This window comes from Sminthopsis crassicaudata, chromosome 2 (genome assembly GCF_048593235.1).
Source record: "Sminthopsis crassicaudata isolate SCR6 chromosome 2, ASM4859323v1, whole genome shotgun sequence".
Classification (NCBI taxonomy): Eukaryota; Metazoa; Chordata; class Mammalia; order Dasyuromorphia; family Dasyuridae; genus Sminthopsis; species Sminthopsis crassicaudata.
Genome location: NC_133618.1, coordinates 32,370,389 through 32,393,203, shown reverse-complemented (window position 1 = coordinate 32,393,203; position 22,815 = coordinate 32,370,389). Strand labels below are relative to the sequence as shown.

At 40.8% G+C, this 22,815-nt stretch overlaps 1 protein-coding gene across 3 annotated transcripts in view; it reads right to left on the bottom strand.

The window, feature by feature from the left end:
- KCMF1 (potassium channel modulatory factor 1) overlaps nucleotides 1-22,547 on the bottom strand; it is a 102,670-nt gene extending 80,123 nt beyond the window's left edge. The window contains exons 1-2 of one of the 3 annotated variants that reach the window (XM_074285619.1): nucleotides 5,293-5,318; nucleotides 4,545-4,747 (exon numbers count right to left, since the gene is read on the bottom strand). Coding sequence is in view for 1 of the 3 variants with exons in the window: in XM_074285617.1 (XP_074141718.1) it covers nucleotides 22,413-22,428 (16 nt within the window). In the remaining 2 variants the exon portion in view is untranslated. Of the gene's footprint in view, nucleotides 1-4,544; nucleotides 4,769-5,292; nucleotides 5,319-22,412 lie in introns of those variants that run through there. The other 2 variants (XM_074285617.1, XM_074285618.1) reach the window with 2 other exon arrangements.
- Between the last annotated feature and the right edge of the window lie 268 nt (nucleotides 22,548-22,815).

Sequence of the window (22,815 nt, the reverse complement as noted above, 5' to 3'; positions counted from 1 at the left end):
CGAGGTGCAGATCTGGGAGCTCCCAAGCTCCAGACTCTCTAAGGGTCACTGGAAAGGTCGGGGAATGAAAGAAAGAATCAGAGGCAACAAAACAGCTGTCCTGGAGTACCTGAAAGGCAGCCAAGCAGAGAGGCAGCACCATGAGTTACAAGGTGCAAAGGAGCAGACTTTACTCCTTTAAGAAAAACAAAAAACCCACTCTTAAGGATTAGAGACGAGGGCAGCTGGGTAGCCCAGGGATGGAGTACCCACCATGGGTCAGGAAGACCCGAGTTCAAATCTTGCCTGTGACTCTGGGAATCAGAGGTACATAAATGAGGGTCTCCATGGGACTTCCACTCCCTGGAAGTGGAAGCACCCAGAGCCACTCCATTACAATGGAAGCTGCCCAGGCAAAAACTATCCTTTTGCTTGTACCTATATGCCCCAGCTTAGTGCAGTGCCTGGTGGTAGCAAAAACTTGAGAGATGCAGATTAAAACAACTCTGAGGTACCACCTCTCACGTATCTGATTGGCTAATTTGACAAAAAAGGAAAATGATAAATATTGGAGAAGATGTTGGGAAACTGGGACACTACCATTGCTGGACTTGGGAACTGATACAACCATTCTGGAGTGCAGTACGAAACTACACCCAAGGGCTTTGATTCAGTGATAGCACTGCAAGGTCTATGTCCCAAAGACAGCATTAAAAAATGGGAAAGGACCTGTTTGTACAAGTATTTGCAGCAGCTTTTTTCTGTGGTAGCCAAGAGTTGGGAATCAAAAGGATGGGATACATACGGCAAAACAAGCTGTGGTGTGTGATCGAGATAGGCCATTTTTGTACTGTAAGAAAAGACAAGCAAGATGATTTCAAAAAAGCCTGGAAAGACTTACATGGATTGATGTGTAGTGAAGAGAACAGAACCAGGAGAAAACCAAACACAATAACAGCCACACTGTATGATGAGGAACCGAGAGTGACTTAGCTATTCCCGGCAATACAATGATTCAAGATAATCCCAAAGGACTCATGATGAAGCATGCTTATTTTTCCACTTTTTTTCTTACACTTTTTTTTATTCAAGACTTCTTGTATGAAATGGCTAACAAGAAAATGTTTTACATGACTGCACATGTATAACCTATATAGGATTGCTTATTGTCTCTGGGAGAGGGGAATGGAGGGATATGCTTTGGAATTTAAAATCTTCTTAAAAAAAGATTTTCAAAAGTATTTAAATTTGTTTTAATATGTAACTGGGGAAAAAACCCAAAATATGGTATTTTTTAAAATATCAATTTGTCCTGACTCTTTCCTGGCTCAGCATATAAAGGACATGAGAAAAGGCACATTTGGTAATGATGGCCAGAGACTGTCTCCAGGGAAAGCTAGTTTTCTTGAAGTTCAAAAAGATGGAAGGAATATGAGAACAGATTCAATAGAGTGCAATACTTTAACGGAGAACAGAAAAGGAGAGCGGCTTTTTCAGCAGAAAAGCTGAAAAGTTTGAAGTGGAGGCTGAGGTGGACAAGAAGGTGGGAAGAGGGGCAGAGGAATGGTGCTGACATCAGGTAACAAACACAGAAATAAGAGAGGCAGGACCTGCTTATAGTCAGAAAGTCCTGTGGAGTTCCTCCCCCCCCCCCCCCCACTATAAGCTCAAAGCTTCATCTACCATCCTTGTCTGTTGCCCATGAAAAGGGCCCAAGGAAGTTTATACACGTGGCTGGAAGTTTAAGAATAAAAACGCTTCTAAATTCAGTATCTAGATCCATTCACCACCATTGGCAATCCAGGGCAGAGGAAGTGAAACCCAAGCAGGGTTCTGGAGCAAAAAAGTTTCTCAACTCTCCCTAGGAGTCCTGCTCTCCTCAGGTCAAAATAGTGAGAGCCTTGGCTTTAGAGAGGTTTCTCCCCCCATCAGTGGTAACAGAAGTGAAAGGAACTAAACTCAGACCCCTGTGAATCTCTGGCCCCTCACTAGGAAATGGGCAGTAATCTATAAGGTCTGTTCTAAATTTTAAAGTTCTAAAAATTCAGGAATATGATACTCAGGCTTAGATCGGGCAGGAGCCAAAGAAGAAGAAACCCTGCAATGTCCCCTTTGAATCCTGAGCCCTGACCATCTATACACTTCTCAAGAAATGAAGGACTATTTTGATTCAATCCTACATTGTATAGAGTCACACGGAAAGTGGGAAGAGAAGATTGAAGGAAATGTAGACGTTTGGAATGAACTCCAGTATTTTGTAACCTGATCAAATTAAAGTGGGAGAAAAGGCAGCTCCTCTTTAATCCCATCAATTCCCAACTCCAAGAGTTATCAATCCCTTACAACATCCCCCCCAGAGAGCTACTTGAACTATGGCAGAGTTAAGGAGCCCTTTGTTCTGAAGTGGTCCATTCCACTGTTGGCCCCTTCTGTGTTTTGGTATATGGAACATTTCTTAATTAAAATGAATTGCCACCCCATAATAATATTTCAATTCAAGATCCTAGTACAGCACTCTGAAAATAATGAGCACACTAGTCCATCAACCATAATGAGGATAAAATACATTCCACATTCCTTCACCTAATAGGGGAAACAGGTGTCCTCATACCCTTAAGTGTTCCTACTCTCTAGCTTGTCAATCTGTTGAGCCTGAGATGAGCTATGATTACAACCACGTGAGCACTCTCAGCCATCAACATGTATCACCACCTCTCTAAGACACAGTGTGTCTTTAAAGCTGCTGTGGTAAAAATGTCATAAGCCTATAACCAATTTCCTATCAAGTCTGGAGCCCCCAGGATGGCACATAATGCTTCAGATGAAGACTTGTGAGAGAATACAGTAGTAGCCCCTTTCCACCACATGCTAATCTCTACTGTGAAAGGCTGCTCCTTCATATCAGGCTCAAATCCCTAAGTCTTCTATATTAAATGCTAAGCCAGGGTCTTCCTCACTGACTTCTGTAATTGATGTTTCAAAGTTAAAAACTGTGGGGCTTCAAATACAGGCATTTCATTCAGGCTGAGTTAATTTACAGTTCCGATTCTTCCACCTGACCTATTAGTGAACATACTTAACTTGGTGTTATCTGAAATGCAATCACAGGCCCTTTTGTCACTTCAATTTATTTCAATTCAGGAAATAATTATCCAGGTTCAACCATTTGCAAAGCACTTTACAAAGGGGCAGGAAAGCAAGGATGAAAAATGGGACCCCTGCTTTCAAAGAGCCTGCAAATTGAGAAGACTGAAGTGATATTACAAGAAGTATAACCCAGGTAGGAATATGCACAGAGATGCAAAAGAAAAGTTACACAGAAAAAGATGAGAAATTCAAGGAGAGATTCTCTTTAGCACAGTGGTTTTTCATAAACCGTGACATGTGAACTAGGATTTCTAGGAAGACAAAATGTTTTCAACCAAGTTACTAATTTGAAAAAATGTTGGACAAGGCATGACTGAGGACACAAAGGCCAGTCATTCAAATGAGTTATTAAAACCCACTCTCCAGGTTATGAAAATCCGTTCTGAATACAATTGTCAAACTATGAATCTCCTTAAGTAAACTTAATACTCATCCCCCCCACGTCTACATCTCATCTACAAGAATATCCCAGAAAAAAGTCTAATGATGTGCTGAAAATAGCATTCCCTTATTCCATCACCTTAGTCCAATCAAAAAAAGAAGCAATAAAAGTTCATTTGGAAGGATTTTTAAATATTGAAAACACATAGATCCCAATGAGCAACTGTTTCCTGAACATCCCCCAAATATTGATCAGTAATCTATTCTAGAATTTTGCTTAGCATTCTAGATCTCCTAAAATTGACTTTTCCCTCACTATTTCCTTAACTTTGATCCAATAAGTTCTCTCTAGTAAAATTCACCTGCCTTATTCCACATAAGTCTTCTGATTTCCAATTTTCATGCCAACATCGATTCCATTCCTCTAACCTGGAATGGTTGGTCATACTCTGTTTCTGAATACATAAATCAAACTTAACTTTCAAAGATCACCTTAAACCTTCCCTCATCACCATCCTTAGAACACTTTAAGCTCAGTCTACCCGTACTTGTCCCATCCTAACAGTTAATATTTAATGCATATACATCCTACTGCCTCAAGTACAGTATAAGCACCTGGGGGAGTTAAGGCCCATGACACAATTCTTTCTCCTTTATAATGCTTGGCAGGCATAACGACATATATTGTAAATGTTCAATAAGGTAGCTACTGACTGACTAAGCATCTCAGAATAACTGACATTTGGGGGAGGAAACAAGCATTTATTAAGTTCCTACTATGTTTCAAGCATTGTATTTACAAATATTCATGTGATCCTTACAATAACCTTATGAGATAGGTGCCATATAGTTAGCCTCAATTTATAGTAAACTGAGATAGACCATGGTGAAGTATCACATAGCTAATAATAAGCATTTCCGGCAGAATCTGAACTCAAGCCTTCCTGACTCTAGACTCATTGCTCTCTCCACTGTGCCACCTGGCTATCTCTTATTCACTGAGCAGTTAATAATGCATTAAATATTTGATCTCATACCTGTAAGAAAGGTACTGAAGTTGTTATTTCCATTTCATAGATAAAAAAAAACTGAGATTCACAGCAATAAAGTCGCCTACCCAACTATTAAGTATGGGGGTTGGGATTTGAATCTGGTAAGCAGGTTCCGACTCCACACCAAGTATTCCATTCATGATGCTTGCCACACAGCTTCTAAAAGTCTGTCCTTCAGAACTAAAAATCTAATGAGAGAAACACAAAACTAAGAATATAAGATAAAGATACGGTAGATATGCTGAATTAAACCAACCAAAAAAAAGAGTGAGTAGCACAGAATGGCAGAATTAAGGAAAATTTTCACAGCACATAAATCTTTGCGCCAAGTACTTTGGCTATCATTTCATAGCTGCTTTCCAAGGAAGGCCTCAAATTTTTCCATGGGAAAATATATTTTCCATTTCTCCAAAGTGAAAAGATCCCATAAGGCCCATCCCAAATGAGGAGGATGCAGATACTGCCAGACACTCAGAAGGCCAGCATTCACTTGACTGTCCTAAGTAAACGAGCATGTTGTCAGCACCCAGCTTCTCTCTACAAGAAAAACCCAAGCACTATGGAAAAGGTGGCATGATAGTGCCAACACGGTAATAACTGATGCTGACCTTGGCTCTGAAGATAGAATTAATCACAACTGACCCTCTGGGGATCCTTATCTCAACCTAAAAGTAGTTTCGATTCCCAAATATTCATCAAGTTTATAGTTGAGGGACAGAGCCCAGAAACTTGCCTACATGATAAAGAGATCATAACTGTAGTAAAAAGTTTAGCAGAGATAATCAGAAGTTGATTATACAACCAATTCTTGTAACAGTCATGGAAACTAGGGGCAGATAACATTCAGTTAAAATTCCAAAGCATTTTTTTAAAAAATCACACATGCAAAGGAAGGGCAAAAATCACAGAGTAACTAGAAAAAGATACAAAAGACTTAGATGAAAAGCAAACAACTGTATAATCTGCGATTAAAAAAATATGTCCAGGTGAAACAATTGTGCCTGGGCAATAAATGAAAAGATAGGAAACAACAGACTTCAAAAGAAGACTCACAAACTCAACCACCATGACAAAATGCTCCAAATTACAAATAAGAAGAGTGATGAAAAACTTTGCAGCCCCTCACCTTGCAAATGAGTAAAGATGAAGAAAAGTAAGGACAGTCAGGGTTGGAGGAATTGTGGAAGGCAAGACAGTCACTGCACTGTTGGAGGGGCTGTGATAGCGGGACCACTTCAGAAAACCACTTGGAATTATGCAAAAAAGCGACTGAAATGTCCCCACACGTTGACCCAGAGATTCCACTACTGGGTTTTTACACTAAGAAAGTCCTCAGAGTCACTAGCATCTCTACAGCAGCTCTTTATGGACAGACAAATAATAGGAAACAAAGTAAATGCCCATCAACCGGGAAACGGCTAACAAACTACATGAATATTATTGTGCTACAAGACATGATGGCTAATAAAGAGCTACATAATGAAAACTAATAATGAAAGAGCTACATGAACTGAGGTAGAGGTCAGTAAGTAGAGTGAAGAAAACAGCACACAGGACTTCAACAATGTAAACAGAAAGAAACAGACAGACACACAATTAAATGAAAATGTTACAAAATTACAAGGAACAAGCATGACTCCAAAGAGATATTAGAAGATACTCCACTCTTCCCTCTACAAAATGGGGGGGGGTGTCCATAACTGGGGTACATTACACACATTTCAGGGTTTTGGATGTATTAATCAATCATATTAATTTTTCCTTTCTTTTTTTTTTTGTTTTAAAAATATTGTTAAATGGGATGGCTCTTTGGAGCAGGAGGGGATGAGAGGGGGAGGGACTAAGTCAAAGCTATGGTGATGTTAAAAAAAAATCATCTTAAATGATTTTAAGATGATTAAATCATCTTAAAAAAAATACCTGGCATTTCTAATACAGAATAATAAGAAAGAAGTGCATGAATTAGTCAGTTTACACCATATTCGCAACTACTAGGAAGAAGGCAGAAAAAACTGAAAACTTCTTAAAAGTACATGTTATTGTATACATATATTATATTTAACTTATACTTTAACAAATTCAACATGTATTGGTCAACTTGCCATCTGGGGGAAGGGGTGGGGGGGAAGGAGGGGAAAAGTTGGAACAAAAGGTTTTGCAATTGTCAATGCTGTAAAATTACCTAGGCATAAAATTTTTGCAAAAAAAAAAATAAATAGAAAAGAAAAAAAAAAAAAAGAACATGTTATGCTAGCAGGGAGTCACCCTTACATGCAAAGATAACACACTGATATCATCTACATCATCTCCAAAGAGTCACTCTAGATATTTTATATATATATATATATATATATATATATATATATATATATATATATATATATATATATATATATATATATACACACACAAAAAGTGCTACTTAAACCTTATGTAACCTTTAATATTAATTGCATATACATAATTTGTACATAGTACCTGGTAAAAAAATATATAAAATATTATCTTTATTGACTTCTATTTTTTTATTTCTTTTCATCTGCTATTAGTGAGCCTTATCTTTTATACTAAATATATAATAAGGAAGGTGGGATAGAAGCACTTTACCAGAGGAAATGGAAATGATGAGAATTGCTTCTTAAGAAACTTTCCTGGGTCTTAATTTTGAGAACTCCATTTAAAGTATTACGGCTCGAAAGCCAAAGAGAATACTATATCAAAAAAGGTTATGACTTCTAAATCTGATTAACATTTTTTTCATAACAGCGGAAAAAAAATCCCACAAAATAAATAGAAGAGATCATAGAGATGAAAACAATCTTGAAAGATGCAATTCAATTCAAATGTTGTTGAATTAAATCACCTACTAATTTCACAGATGAGGAAATGGATCCAGAAAGATTAATTTGCTCAAAGTCATATAATTAAACGGAAGTACCAGGACTATGGCTAAAGCTCCAGCTAGATTTTTATTTGTTTTGGAGGGGAAAAAAAGCAAGAGAGAATTGAAGAGAAGTACAAATTGATAATTCAATGTATGTGTTTACAAAAGTTTAGCAAACACTATACTTTATATATCTAAAGCACCACCCTTCCAAAAGTTCAAGTGTCTCAAAGACTTAATTGTAAATCTAATTCAAACTGGTTACAGAGCATAACAAGGTCAATGGGTAAAAGGAGACTAGTTTCCAGCAGGGAACTCATGTTGTTGACAGTTGGGCTTAAGCTGATCTAGTGTCTCCCCAGAGCTCCTAAAATCCCTTTCAGTCCCAGAGTTTGTCATATCATCATCCAATCTGACTTCCCACAGTGGGAGCTGTGTTTATCATTATAGAATAAAATCCTAGAGATTCTGTCAATTAAATTATGGTAAAACATCCTCATTTTCAATTTATTTATTTCAAGTAACCAAAATTCTACTTCTGGCTAGAGAGGAGGAACTATCCTTTGAGGGTTCATGATTCACAGTCAGTCACTCACTCATTCATATTTCATTAAGGGTCTACTGTATACAGACTGGCAGCTTGGTGACTTGGGAGTGTTAGCCCTGAGTTCAAATTCTGCCTTGAATGCATCTCCTTGACCCTGTAATAACAGTACCTAACTCATGGGATTATTAAGGAGGGTCAAATGAGATCATATAAAGTACCCTACAAAAGCTAACAAGCAATATAAATGTTAGCTACTTTTTCACAGTTCTGAAGATAGAATTTTAGAAAAGATATTTCTTGCCTTTATGGAACGAACAGTCTAGCAAATGAAGAAAGATACAGATATAATGACAATGTACACCTCACAGAGTTGGAAGTATATTTGAGGGGATGAGGCATCTGAGTGGCCCAATCCATACAATGTTCAAATCCTGGCTCAAAAATGGACCTTCCCACTACCTTCTGGAAGTCTGGCCCCATCAACTCTGACAACGCTACCACTTCAGGACCCCTGGAGGATAAAAAGAGCACCTCCCTCCCCGTTCTAAGGATAAAGCATGCTAAAAACTATCCAAGCCAGCTTTCCAAAAATGATAGACCCCGATTAGCTTTTCAATCCTGACTTCATCTGCACATGGACTTGTGGTCCGGACACTCTCTCTAGGGATGCAACTGTCTTGAAACTTATGATTTGGGGAATAAGGATTGGGGGGAGGGGGGAACGACACAATTCAGTGGCTTAGTAACCTATCTGTCGTCATAATACTATTCAGTCAGAGGCAGGACACGAGCCCAGGAGTCCTGATCCTCTCGATTCAGTGCCTACTCTGTCTCTCACAGTCAATAATGGCAAAACAAAAACTATGGGGAAATGCCTGCCAAGAGAATCACTTCAGCAGCTCAAAATTGGAAAGTTCTCAGAGACAAATCTGGATCTGGATGAGAACCTCAAAGAGGGGAACCTCCAATTCCTGAGGCAGTGAATTATGAGGACATTACTCCTTAGAGAAAGCTGAAGTCTGTTAGGGATTTGACTGCCAGAGAGCAGGACATGGCGGGCTCCCTGCTGGCACTTCTCTAAAACCCCCAGCTCACTCTCCAAGGGAGGGCCAGCCATATCTCAACCAAGGCAGAGTTTGAAGTGCTAGTGTAACCATCCAGATGGAAATGTCCTGAAGGGACCTGGAAAGCCTAAGAGGTCAACAGAGGAGACACACACTGGGGAATCATCTGCCTGAGGTGGCAGTTAAAGTGACAGGAAGGCGCCATGGCCCAGAGACGGGGCTGGGCCTGGACTCAGAGGCATCCAATTCCCATCCTGTCTGTGACACTAATTAGCTACCTGCCCATGATTGAGCCACTGTCTATTCCCTCACTTTCATCATCTATAAAGTGGGGATGTCTCACACGGAGCGGCTAAAATGAGAAGATGCTAGTAAGATATTTTGAAAACCTAAAAGCACTACATAAATACCACCTATGATTAACACTAGCGGTAGAGAGAGAAGGGATTGGAGGAAGAAAACGTAGGAATAATGATCTTGGAGAAGAGAAGACTTAGGGTAAATATGATAACTACCTTCGAGTATATGACATTGGGAAAGGGACAAGGAGAAAAAGAAATAAAAAGGAGCAGTTTCAAAACCAAGGAAGGTCAGAGCAGCAACAGCACTGAGATCAAGGAGGAAGACAGAAAATAAAACCAGGTGAGATTTGATGGGGAAAAGGTCCACAATGACTTTTGAAAGAACAGCTTCAAGTAATGGGCAGAGTAAAGTCTTAGGCGGCTGTAAACATCAGATACAGATGCTGCTGTTTTGTCTTATTCAATTCTTCATGAAAGCTTTTTCAAAAGCTTTTACTATTGAGGAGAGGAAAGAGAGATGAGCTACAAGATCATGGGAAAGCTTTTTGAACATTGTAGATACCTGAGCAGGTTTGGAAGATAGGAAGGACAAAGGGAAGAAGGAGAGAAGCAGGAGAAAGGCAACTTGCAAGGTCTTAGAAGAAGCAAAAGGGAGAAAGGCTGAGTATACTGATCTGACAGAGTCTCTCCAAAGCCTTCTTCCCTAAGGACATGAGATATAGAGAAAACAAATCCAAATTCATCTCAAAAATCTTTCAGTAACACAAGCTTCTAGGCCCTATCATTTTATAACGGAAGTAGGCACACACTTAAATTGATGTCTATTTGCATGGTTAAGTTAGGTTTTGTTAAAGTATAAATAAGGCTATCCAATACCTTTGGGACAAATAGAGTAAAGTTTGATCTTCGGTCCCCAGGAGGAAAAACTCAGAAGACATTATAAAACAGGCAGTGGAGACCAGCAAGTTAAAATACATTTACAAGGTACCACAAAATTCATCAAACATACATACAAAAACGGCCAAGAGTGAGCAGCTACATCTTTATACAACTCTGGAAGTGTGGATCAAGCCCTACACTCAGATCAGGATGCATAAATGGGGGGGGGGGGGGGGAAGGATACAAAGAAATCAGAGATCACAGGAACTTGGAAGCAGATTTTCCTTTTCCAGAGAAGATAATTCCTGTCCCCAAGAGGCAAGGAGATCTCCCCAAGAGTCCATAGAGGGAGTAGAGGAGCTAAGACTTTGACCCGGTTTTCACCATGTAGTCTTCCACCTCCATCAAAGAACAGTCCAATGAATGGAGTAGAACAAGACTTGCTAGAAAAGACCAAGGAGGTTTACTTATCAGAATTTGTTAAAATAAAATAAAATTTAATTTAGGTGATCTCAAATTGACCTGTAGCTGATGATTTTGTTTTTTATGCCTTCATTCCCTAAGACAACACCCAACTGTCTAAAAAAGGTGGCTCAGATATCCCCAGCTGTTTTAAAACACGGATTTCTGATGCCTCCTTGTCTTAGGTAAGCTTCCAAACTAGTTTGTAGAAAATGTCTCAGAAAAATGGGAGATCATTTCCTTTCTTTCTATACTTTTGGTTCAATATAAAGATTCTCCAAAAATTCCAGCATATGCTTTCATCGTACTTTATTTTTCCCTTTTAAAGGGCAAACAGTATTACCAATCTAGGTAAATAGCAAATCAACAAGTTAAGACTAAATTAAAGTTAGAGCTATGTAAATATGATAAACATGAGGCATAACAGAAAAATAATCTAACAAATATTTCCACACAAGAATAGAAAGAATCATGGAATTTGAAGAATCTTAAGAACTATAAGATCAAAAACAGAAATCCAGAAGGCTCTAACAGCCTGCATGAAAAAACACAGAGGTATACTGACCTCTAATTAAATTTCAGCATATTCCAATAAAAGTTGCTGTTCACTGCTAGCAAATGGTTCTGACGATCATTTTCTCCCATAAAAAATGAAAATTATTCCCATCTACACACACACACACACACACACACACACACACACACACACACACACACACACACACACGTGTTTCAGAATTATACCTAAATTATATATTGCTGTTAATAAGAATAAATATTAAGGTGATTGGGGGAGGGGGAGAGAATAAAAATTCATTGCCTTAATGAAATAGCAAATGAAGTTATGTTTTCCTTCTAACAGTCATCCTTCCAAGTTTATATCATATCAATTTTCCAGAGAATGTATAGTGCAACAATCCTGGCTCTTTCTTGCTGCTGTTTAACTTGCCACACTGGTTCTCTCACACTAGTGGCAAGAATGTGAATAGATAAATGAACTTTTGTACAAATGCTTGGACTAATCCATGTACTATACAATAGAGTGTTGATGGAACATGGTAGAAGAACTCTTATATAACTTCTCCAATATTATCAGTATATAGAGCTACCTGACCACAGAAGAGGAAGCTTGGGCACGCTGCTGAGCCAGAGCACTAGGCAGGAAGCCTTACCCTCTGAGTTCAAATTTGGCCTTGGACACTTCCTAGCTGTGTGTAACTCTGGATAAGTCACTTCACCCTGTTTGCCTCAGTTTCCTCCTCTATAAAATGAGCTGGATTAGGAAACAGCAGATCACTTCAGCATCTCTGCCAAGAAAACCCTAAATGGGTCAAGAAGAATCCAACAAGATAGAAAAACAACTAAACAACAAAGTGAATGCTAAAATAGTTTTTTCTTCCTAAGCATCAATAAAATAAATGCCACATAAATAAGACTAAAAATGTTCTACCATAGATAGCAGAAAAAGAGCCAATGCCTGGGTTCCAGTTTGGTTTGTTATTCAGGGAAGCTGTCCCCTCTCAAGTTCTTTTAAAGGAGGAAATCATCTCTAAGGACTAACCCATATCCAAAATAATCCATAATTCTGTATACATAAGTACTTTGAGATTTCAGATGACAGAAACATAAGTATAAGATATTATTTAAAGAATATAATTAAGCAGAATTTTAAAAATAAGTAGGAAACGCTAAATAATCACTTTTTCTACTGTACATAAAGCATATATGTATATGACTGTATGTACAAACACCCATAATTGACATAAGTGTCCAAATGTTAGGATAACTAGTTTAGGTCAAAGGTAAAAAACTTTGCTTTTAAAACACACACACACACACACACACACACACACACACACATGTTTGATAAGTATATTTCAATATAATCTGTTTCCTTTGTAAGCCTATGTATTTTATTTAAGCACTTAAAAGCATTCTCAGGAGTTCATAGACAAACTGACAAAAGGGTCTGGTTTATGATCCTCCCCAAAAGCTTAAAAAACCCCCGATTTAAATATTTTTCTATCAAAAATACAAGTTTTTAAACTAAGTATTAAAATTAAAATAAAAACTGATTTTTTTCTTGTGTAGCATGATAATTGTGGAAGTACGTATAGAAGAATTGCACATATTTAATATATATTGAATTATTTGCGGTCTAAGACAGGGAGTATGGGGAAGGAAGGGAGAAAAAAATTTTTTTGGAACACAAGGTTTTGCAAGGGTGAATGTTGAAAACTATCTATGCATGTGTTTTAAAAATAAAAAGCTTTGTTAAAAAATAAAATACGGAAACAGCTTGAAAGGTTAAGAGACTGCAAAAAACTTTCTGAAGCAGCAAATACATATGTGGTTTCAAAAATGCTGAGTATGAGATACAAATGTTTGACAGACATCAGAAATGATTTTCAGTAACACTTGAATGTCTGTCAAAAGAATGAATGGACGCTAGTTCAATTTACCAGGTGAGGAAAGCATAGAATGGCTGTGAGCAAGCACCAGCTCAGGAGTCACATGACCCTAGTTCAAAACCACTAGTTATTTGGCACAATCAGTCTGGTGACCCTGACCAAGTCATTCCCACTTTCTTCCTCTGCAAAATGTGAAGGCCAAAACAGATGGTGTCTGTAGTCCTTTCCAGCTCAGAAACCTAGGATTTCTTGGTAGTCAAAGTGCTACAGATAGAAAGGTACTATCTGTCAAAGGAAAGCGAGAGAAGACCACATTCTGTTCAGTTCTAAAAGAAGAGGCTTGTTTTCTTTTTTTTCGGTATTTCCTCACATTCAGCTCACATAAAAGTTTTTGCTTTTCCTCTTCTCCAGATCCCTCAGTTTTTCTAAAAGCTCTCCTTCAATTCTCAGACCTGCTATCCCATCTTGGTCATAAAAGGCAAGATTTCACTGTCACCTTTGGCGAACATTAAACTTGAGCAGATCTAATAAAATCACCTTAATTCACCTGTCCTTTTAGATAGATTTGGAGCTTTTAATTCAAAAAGGATTTTTAAAAAGTTATTACTAGTACACGAAACTTTAAAGCTGGGAAGAAATGAAACTTTGAATACATCACTTATGAAAGGTTGCTGATCCTTCGTTTAGAATTATAGTAGGATAAAAATAGACCCAAATAAGAAATTTTAGTAGAAAACACCTGTTAAAGACTGCCCTAAGAGCTTTGTCATTAGCTCAGCATTTGAATGCCTTCTAATTAAAGTTCTCTTACTGTATATCATGTTATACAATAATTCACCTACTTTAAGCAGAAAAAAGTCCACAATTCAGACAAATTATAACATGAAAACCTGGGACTCTTCTCTCTCTCTGGACATCGGTCACCAGAGTTTCGTCTAGCACACTCAAGGAGGCTCTAAACATTCCTTGCCTCTTCTCCATTTTCATCCCCCCTTCCCTTCACCTATACCTTTATTACTTTCATATAGGCCAGATTCTTTAGTGTTTCATTCATACTTTTCCCATGCTCATGTCCTAATCTACCTTTCCTGCCTTCTTTTCGAACTTTCCTGCTTTGGGTACTCTCCATTACCATTTCATGATGTTCAAGAGCCTGGAATGCCCTTTCTCCCCCTTCCAAACTGTATCTGTCACACTGCTATGCTTTGAAGCCCCAGCAAAGAGTCTCCCATAAAGATCTACAAGCTTTGGGTTGGACCTCTCTTCAGTTCTTTCTGCCCCACCACAAGACTGTGCCTTAAAAGAAATGAATATATATGTATTTGTACTCTTCCTAGCATTATGTAGATACTCAATTGATAATTTGATGAATGACGTCACTTGCGCTTCTGTCGTGTCAGAATATGATACTACTGAACAACCATCATCAAGGAAATGTTGTTTTTCCAGTAAAAGTGATAAATCTGTACCAGTCCATTCTTCTCTCCTAATCTTAAGACAAAAGGCATGTATTTAACAGAATGGCTGGCTGGGGTTAGGGTTCTAGTCTGTAGCCACAGAGCAGTGAAATTGGCTGATCTCAAATAAAAGACTACCCACAACTTTGGCTTCCTTCTTATTGCTCACTGAGGCAATCCCAAAGGCACATACCATGCATACGTGGCATATCCTCCAAATGTAATTTTAAGCACCGCAAGGACAGACCCATCGGATCCAAGATCAGAGAGGTTCCTAGACTGAAATCTGAAAGGGATTTTAGAGGTCATCTAGTACAATACAGATGTGGAAACTGAGGCTCACAGAGCAGAAGTGATGAGTTCAGATCTGACCTCAAATTTTCGTTCCAAAGCTACCACCTCTTCATATCTCCCTAATAGTGTTTTTGCAAATGGTATGTAATTAATTGTTAAGAAGAAATCAAAACTGTCAGTAATTGACTAAAGCAGAATAGTAGACAGGGTAGTACTGAAGAAAAACCTAAATATAAATACTGCCTTTGACATATACTAACTATGTGATCATCACTGGCCAGTCAAACAAATTTAAAAACAAGAGTACTTACATCAGGAGCTCCCAAACGAATTAAATCATAGTTCAGGACCACTGCCTCAATAACCACCACCCCCCTCAAACAAATATACCCATATACTTAACATCTATGCAGAAAATGACTAGGCCCTGGGTGTTCAAAGTCATATTAACACACGGAAACATTGTGTCAGACTCCTTATATCTTAGAAGGGACCTCAGCTACCCCATTCAAACACCTTCATTTCGAGTACAACAGAGCCAACAGACAAAGGGGCCTGGCCTGTGTCCTCAATCCCAAGCATCCTTTCAGGAATGCCTCAACCACTTTTGAATTTGGGGGTTTAATAGTTCAATAATCGCCTTTGAATAGAATTTGTTTTCCTTGTAATTCATTTTATTTTATTTTCCTTGTAATTGCATTTTATTTTATCTATTTAAAAACATCTTCCAAAAGGGTCCAGAGGTTTCACTAGTCTGCCAGAAGTCTGGGACACAGAAAAGGTTAAAGACCTCTGTCTTTCAAGAGTGTGAGAAGTGTGGGAAAACTGGGACACTGATACATTGTTGGTGGAGTTGTGAAAGAATCCAGCCATTCTGGAGAGCAATTTGGAACTATGCCCAAAAAGCTGTCAAACTGTGCATACCCTTTGACCCAGCATTGCTGTTATTGGGATTATATCCCAAAGAAATACTAAAGAGTGGAAAGGGACCTGTATGTGCCAAAATGTTTGTGGCAGCTCTTTTTGTTGTAGCTAGAAACTGGAAGTTGAATGGATGTCCATCAGTTGGAGAATGGTTGGGTAAATTGTGGTATATGAAGGTTATGGAATATTATTGCTCTGTAAGAAATGACCAGCAGGAGGAATACAGAGAGGCTTGGAGAGACTTACATCAACTGATGCTGAGTGAAATGAGCAGAACCAGAAGATCACTGTACACTTCAACAACAATACTGTATGAGGATGTATTCTGATGGAAGTGGAAATCTTCAACATAAAGAAGATCCTACTCACTTCCAGTTGATCAATGATGGACAGAAATAACTATACCCAGAGAAGGAACACTGGGAAGTGAATGTAAATTGTTAGCACTACTGTCTATCTACCCAGGTTACTTATATCTTCAGAAGCTAATAATTAATGTGCAACAAGAAAAAGGTATTTACACACATATATTGTATCTAGGTTATATTGTAACACATGTAAAATGTATGGGATTACCTGCCATCGGGGGGAGGGAGTGGAGGGAGGGAGGAGATAATTTGGAAAAATGAATAAAATTTAAAAAAAAAAAAAAGAGTGTGAGAAGTACTTTCATCTCAAGTCAAATCCCCCCTCTCCCAAAAAAAACCTGAACCACATTTCCCCTAAACAGGACGGCTGTTCATAAGAAATCCACCCCCCAACACTCCGTCAAACCTATGATCTCCTATCTCTCTGGACCTGTCTGCAATGAGATCACCTAGCAGAGGTCACTGGGCCTTCTTCTGTACTCCCCCCACCTCATCTCTGAACACCTCCTCCAAATATCCTGGGCATTCTATACTTCCTCCATCTGCATATATTCCTTCTAGAAACTGCTTCTAGCTATCCCTCATTCTACAAAGGAATTACAGGTTATGGCCAGCTGCTAAACCTGGCAATCACTACAGTATCTCTCAGTGTCCCTGAAATTATAAAAACAACTGTGACAAATATTTATGATATAGTCCTTCCTAAAGACTACTTACTTTTGTTTTCCCATTTCATATCATGAGTCAATCTGAAGACTAAAGGAAATAGACCGCTACAGATTTAGAAAATGAAATCAAGTCCTCTAGCTAAAATACACTGATCTCTTCTGAAAGAACAGAGGAATTTTACTTAGGGTCTAGCATACCAAAAACCTGATTTTTGTAAACAGTATGAGAACTGATGTCTATAAGAACTGAAGTTAAATGCCTGCCTTTTCTGTAACACTGATATTTCCAGTATAAACAGGACATTTATTGCTACATGAATCAGAAGAGATTCAAAGTCCAGACTACTTAAACATCCATTCAAAACAGTTGTGAGAATTTAGTTCCTCAAATCTGGTGAATCTGTACTCCCAATCTGATCACACTGAATACTTAAATGGAAAAACTAAGAGACTAAGGAATCAATTGAATAGCTTAAAAATAGTGATAGTGCTGATATGAAACTTCCAAAGCAAAAGCTACAGTGCTGAGCTACTACTCTGTTGTAAAACTGGCAACTACATCCAAATAAACTCAGCATGTCTTGACTTTCCCTCCAAAGCCGTAGAACAAATGCTTTTCCCCTCAAAGCTGAGCCCTGACTTGTCTGAAAGCTGGAGCTTCCGGTCCTTGAGCTCAATTGCTAAGTAAGGTTTGGGAAGTCAGGACTCAAATCTCACACATAGGCACAAAGGGCAATTGCTTCAACAGGACACTTGTACTACTCAGACCAAGCTTGAAGCAGCATGAAATCAGAACCTATGATGTTTACTTACCCCCTTCAATTATACTGAAGACAATTCAATTGTCAACTTTAATCTGAGCCATAATTAATAATATCAGCATCCTAAGTACAAAGAAAGACATTACAGGTACAGCTTAGAGTTTAGCACAGCTTTTTTTTTTTTTTTTTTTTTTAAAGGTGAAGAGGGATACAATGCTTTTAAAGTACTGTTTTTGAAATATAAGGCACACATTAAAAACCTGTTAAGTATAGGTGAAAAAAGTTTTGTGGATGTGCCAATTGACAATCATAAAAGGAGACAGCCAGGAATCACCAGAAGAGATGCTAAGAGAACTTAGTTTTGCACTATGTTCTCAAAACAAAATTTAATTTAATATATATTTGAGATAGTGTGACAGTGGACAGCCATGAGACCAAGTCCTGGTCTGTCTCTGTGTTTGTGTCTCTGTCTCTCTCTGTCTCTCTCTCTCTCTCTGTGTCTCTCTCCTCTGTGTGTGTGTGTCTCTCTCTGTCTCTCTCTCTCTCTGTCTCTGTCTCTCTCTGTCTCTCTCTCTCTCTCTCTCACACACACACACACACACACACACACACACACACACACACACACACACACACACAGGCACGCACACCCCCCCCCCCCAAGATCTTGAGCCAAGTAGCTTAAGGAGGGCATTTTCTCACGAGGGAGTTCTAGTAACAATGAAATACATCTAGTCCCTAACCCTAATTTTTATGAGTGTATGCATAGGGGTGGGATGTATATATGAATGAAAGAATGAGAAGGGGGAGTGGTTACAGTGTTGCACTGGAAGCAAGAAGGACTGAATTAAAATCCTGCCTCATACCCTTTCAGACTGTGTGATTCTACCCAAGTCATCCAACCTCTCTATAACTAATGAACACTGCAATCTGGGCAGCCTCAAAAACTCCTTGCCAGCTCTAATCTATGAAATGGAATAAATAAGGAAAAAGAGTATTACAATTTCAACATCACTGGGAATCAATGGCTTCATGATGTTTATTTTTACATCCTAAAAGTGCTTCGGACCAGACACTTCCAGATTGTCTGTTACCACTCAACATCCAGCTATGACACCATCAAGATAGATCTATCTTCACCCTCCATGATACTGACTAATGCAAGTACAATACAAGATAATTTCAATTTGCCTAGTTCAAAATATTTAAATATAATTTTTAAAAAATTCACAGGAAGAGAGTAATAGTGGGTAGATGAATCTCTCTGGCACATCCATTGGGTCATCAGCTCTGAAGCCCCTCTTCCCCAGCTTCAGATCAAAATGTGAGCCTCTGATTCTCTAGCCCAGAGCCACAAAGATGCTTCATCACCTCATTGGACAGGCATCCCAACCATGAATCTGTGGTCCCAGAATTCCCAGATAATCAAATAGAAGCAGTAAAGGCATATCAGAAAGTAAGGGGATGGCCTTCATTATATAATGTCAGGCTGAGAAGTCACTGAGGAGAGTGAGTGATATATTTAGGAATGAATGCAATATTTTAAAAATGCATGAAATTTTTAAAAATATTCTTTCATTTACCAAACTATAGTGAAATGAGATTCATGTAAAATGTGAAAAAGATCTTTCCTCTCATCTGTTTTAGGTGTATTCAACAAAGTGTTTAATAATGGCAAATACAAAAAAAGAAAAAAAAGAATAAGGGCCTTGTTTGGAAGACAGGATGGGGCAGTAGAAGAGGCCTAGCTCGCCATTACTTCACCTTTCTGACCCTCCAGTGTCCTCATCAGGTAGGGGGATAACATGACCTGTACAGCCCTTCCAACTGACAGAGCTAGGGTTGATATAAGTATTACAGGCAAAGTCTCAGGTCAGCTTCAAAGAAAACATTTTCTGCCATGCCACTGGGGGTGCCTAAATTGTAAAAAGGGACAACAGTTTACAAGAAGAGGTTCCATGCTCTTTTGCCAAAGTCTGCTCACCTGGGCAACCCCAGGCCTTGGTAATGACAGCTCTGCTCATGTCGGGGCTTTCTCAGGATCCCAGATTTGAAGCTGGAAGGAACTCCAGAGCTCCTCTGGAGTCTCCTTGATGAAGGAAAAGGCAGGGGCTGGGAAATACTGGTGTGATAGAACAGCCTGTTTGCCTGTCCCAAGTCACACAAAGCATATGTGAACTGAATTAGCAACTACTGCCCTAGAGAGATTCTGCCTCTCCTCTTTCAAAGGAAATGGTTCGACCTTCAGCAGCATCTCATTTTGCTCATACAGAAGAGCTTCCACTTTCTCTGCTCCCTAATCAATGACACCACCGTGGCCTACACAGGAGTGTCACCTGCTCTACCAAGCTCACCTTGACATTCCCAGAGAATTCTATTCTCCTTAGCTGTTCAAAGATCACTCCTGCTGCCATGAACTCTCTCTTTTGCTGTTTCACCGGAGAGAACATTCTACTGTAAGAGGCATGGTATGTGTATAGACTTGCCAGGTAGAGGTCTGTCTTAATACTCCAAGCTTCCTTGTTTACCAAAGGTAAATGGTTTCACTGTAAAGTCTCACATTCAGCAAAATGTTTACAGAATGGGCATTAAGACAAATGGACAGTATGATGTCAGTGAATGCATACCCAAGCCAAAAGGGAAGCAGAGAGCCATAAGTGGAAATAAAGCTTAACAAACTCATTACAATCAGCAGTGTTTAGATCTTTTTACCCAGCTTTGAACTTCACAACCTCACAGGAAAGGGGAGTGTGGGGGGAGGGGGAGGTCCTGAAAGTATTCAGATAATAGAAATAGAGATGATTAATAGATTGAAAAATTACAGCAATGAGAAACAATGAAAGAAAAAGGATTTGGTTTAAAGATGTGTGAGAGAAAGCAACTTGAAGCATCTTCAGTAGGGTACTAGCATCATACTCAGATTTACCAATGGACTAAAATTCTTATGAGAATCCTAACACAAGTTGAATGTTCACAAAACATAAATCCACAAAATAAAAGATGATTTTAAATGAGTGTCATGTTTAGATTGTAGCTTACGATTAATGCTCAAACTTTGGGAACTGAATCAGGTCCCAAGAAGGAGGAAGGTATTTTTAAAATTATTATTATTATAATGTAACAAGGGACAAATAATTGATAGGGACTAATTTCGAAACTTAAGCTGCCAGAATAATCAGTTTTGCTTTTTTTTTTAAGGTACCAGTTTATTAAAGTGACTCAAAAGTTATTCTAAACTTTCAGAACTAGATCTCAAAATACTTAGACATAAGGAAAAATGTTTAACAGGAGACTCTTTAGCACTAAGAAAAGGTTATGGGGAGATCTGAAATCAATCTTCTTTTGAAATATCTTTAAAAATAGTCCTGCTTGAAGCAAGGGGAATGGACTATTTGACCTCTCAAGGTCCCTTCCAAGGCTATGATTATGTGATTTTAACTTACAGGCCTGCTGTGTGAAGGGGATGTCATACTGTCTCTATCCCTTTGACATAGGTACCACACACCTAAAACTTGCAGTCTGAAATAAAACTTAACATGAAAACTAAAATCTGATTACAAAATCCAATACTTTATTATAGCCCAACCTTAAATGACTCAGGCCTGGGAGGCAAAATTTTGAGAAGTGGAAGAAATAAGTGTAACTTCTGAATGTTACTATGTTACAATGGTACTAGCTTCCTAAATATTTTAGGGCTGTTGTTGCTGTTTCCAGCCCTTTGCGAGGCAGAGTGATGCATTGGCTGGGGGACTCCCGGCACATATTCCCCTTCAGTTGGGCAGCCCCCACTCTAGGACAAGCTGCAGGGAAGGGGCTAACCCGAGAAGAGCTGAGCAGTCTCCGGCCTGGCTGGGCCCTGTGCCACCTTCCAATTCAGCACAATACACGGCCCACAGGGTATTTCCTAAGGAGTCCCTGAAGCTGGAGCCCGGGGTGCTAGGTTTCTCTGGTCTCCCTTTAAAATCTAAACTTTGGCAGAGCTTGGCCCTCGAGTCCAAAGTGCTCCGGGCCCCCAACAACTGGCACGGAGCCTTGTTATTTTTTGAAACTTACTAGGAATAAAATCCAAACTAATCGGGCAGGAATCGATCTGAGTTTAAAAGGGGTAGAAAGCCTGAGGCTGCTCTCTCCCTGGGCGGTGAACCCCTAGGGCCCCGGCACTGCTCCAGCAGCCGGCTAGGCTCGGCCCGGGGTTCAGCTCAGAGCAGAGGCCAGTACGGGCCCCGGCCCCATAGGACACTGGGGCCGCCGGGGCCCTAACGCGGCCGAACAAAGACGGCCCAGCGGCCCCCGCCTGCTCGTCCCGACCATATGGCCCCGAATCCGGCTGGGCCGAGCCCGGAGCCGGCCGGCTTCACCCCAACAGCTCGAGCGGCGCAGGGCCGGGCAGGGCCCGAGTCCCGCGGGGGAGCTAGTTACCCGAGCCCCGGGACGCGGCGCGGCCTAAGCCAGAAGGGCCGCGCCAGGGTTTCCCGGGCCCTCGCGGAGCCGTGGCGAGCCAGGCGGCGTCTCCCCAGCGACCAGCGCGGTGCCAGGGCCTGGGCCTTGGTGAAGGGAAGACGGCGGCGGCCGCCCGGCCTCCGGTCCGTCCCGTCCCGTCCCTTCCCGCCGGGTCCCGCGGGCCCCGCACGGCGCTAGGCCGCGCCCGCCAGGCCCAGGCCGCCGCGTCCGTCCGGTATCGGCCGCTGAGCTCAGACCCTGCCGCTAACGGGCCCCTCCGAGGCCTCTCCCAGCCGCCCCATGACAGTGCAAAGACTCGGGCCGGGCTGGGCCCGGCGGCCTCCCCTTTCCTGCGCCGGCGGCCGGCGAGCGGGCGCGGCCCGGCCTCTCACCTTCATGTCGGGACATCCTAGTTCAGACGGTGGCGGCGCGGCCCCTGCCGGGCTCCGGCTGCACGCAGAGTCCCCGCGGGGGCCCCGGCGCTGCCCGCACCGACCGAGCGGCCCGGCCACAGAGCGGCCGGCGGCGGCGGCGGCGGCGGGCAGGCGGGCGCCCTGCCTCCGGCTCCGGGCTCCGGCTCCGGCTCCGGCGGCTCCGGGCTCCGGGCTCCGGGCCGGCCGCGGGGGCGGGGTGGGCTCGGCGGCGGCGGCGGCGGCGGGGGCAGTGCTGGCTCCGCCGCGGCGGCGAGGAGGAGGAGGAGGAGGAGGAGGAGGAGGAGGAGAGGAGGAGGAGGAGGAGGAGGAGGAGGAGGAGAGGAGAAGAGGAGGAGGAGGAGGAGGAGAGGGAGAGGAGGAG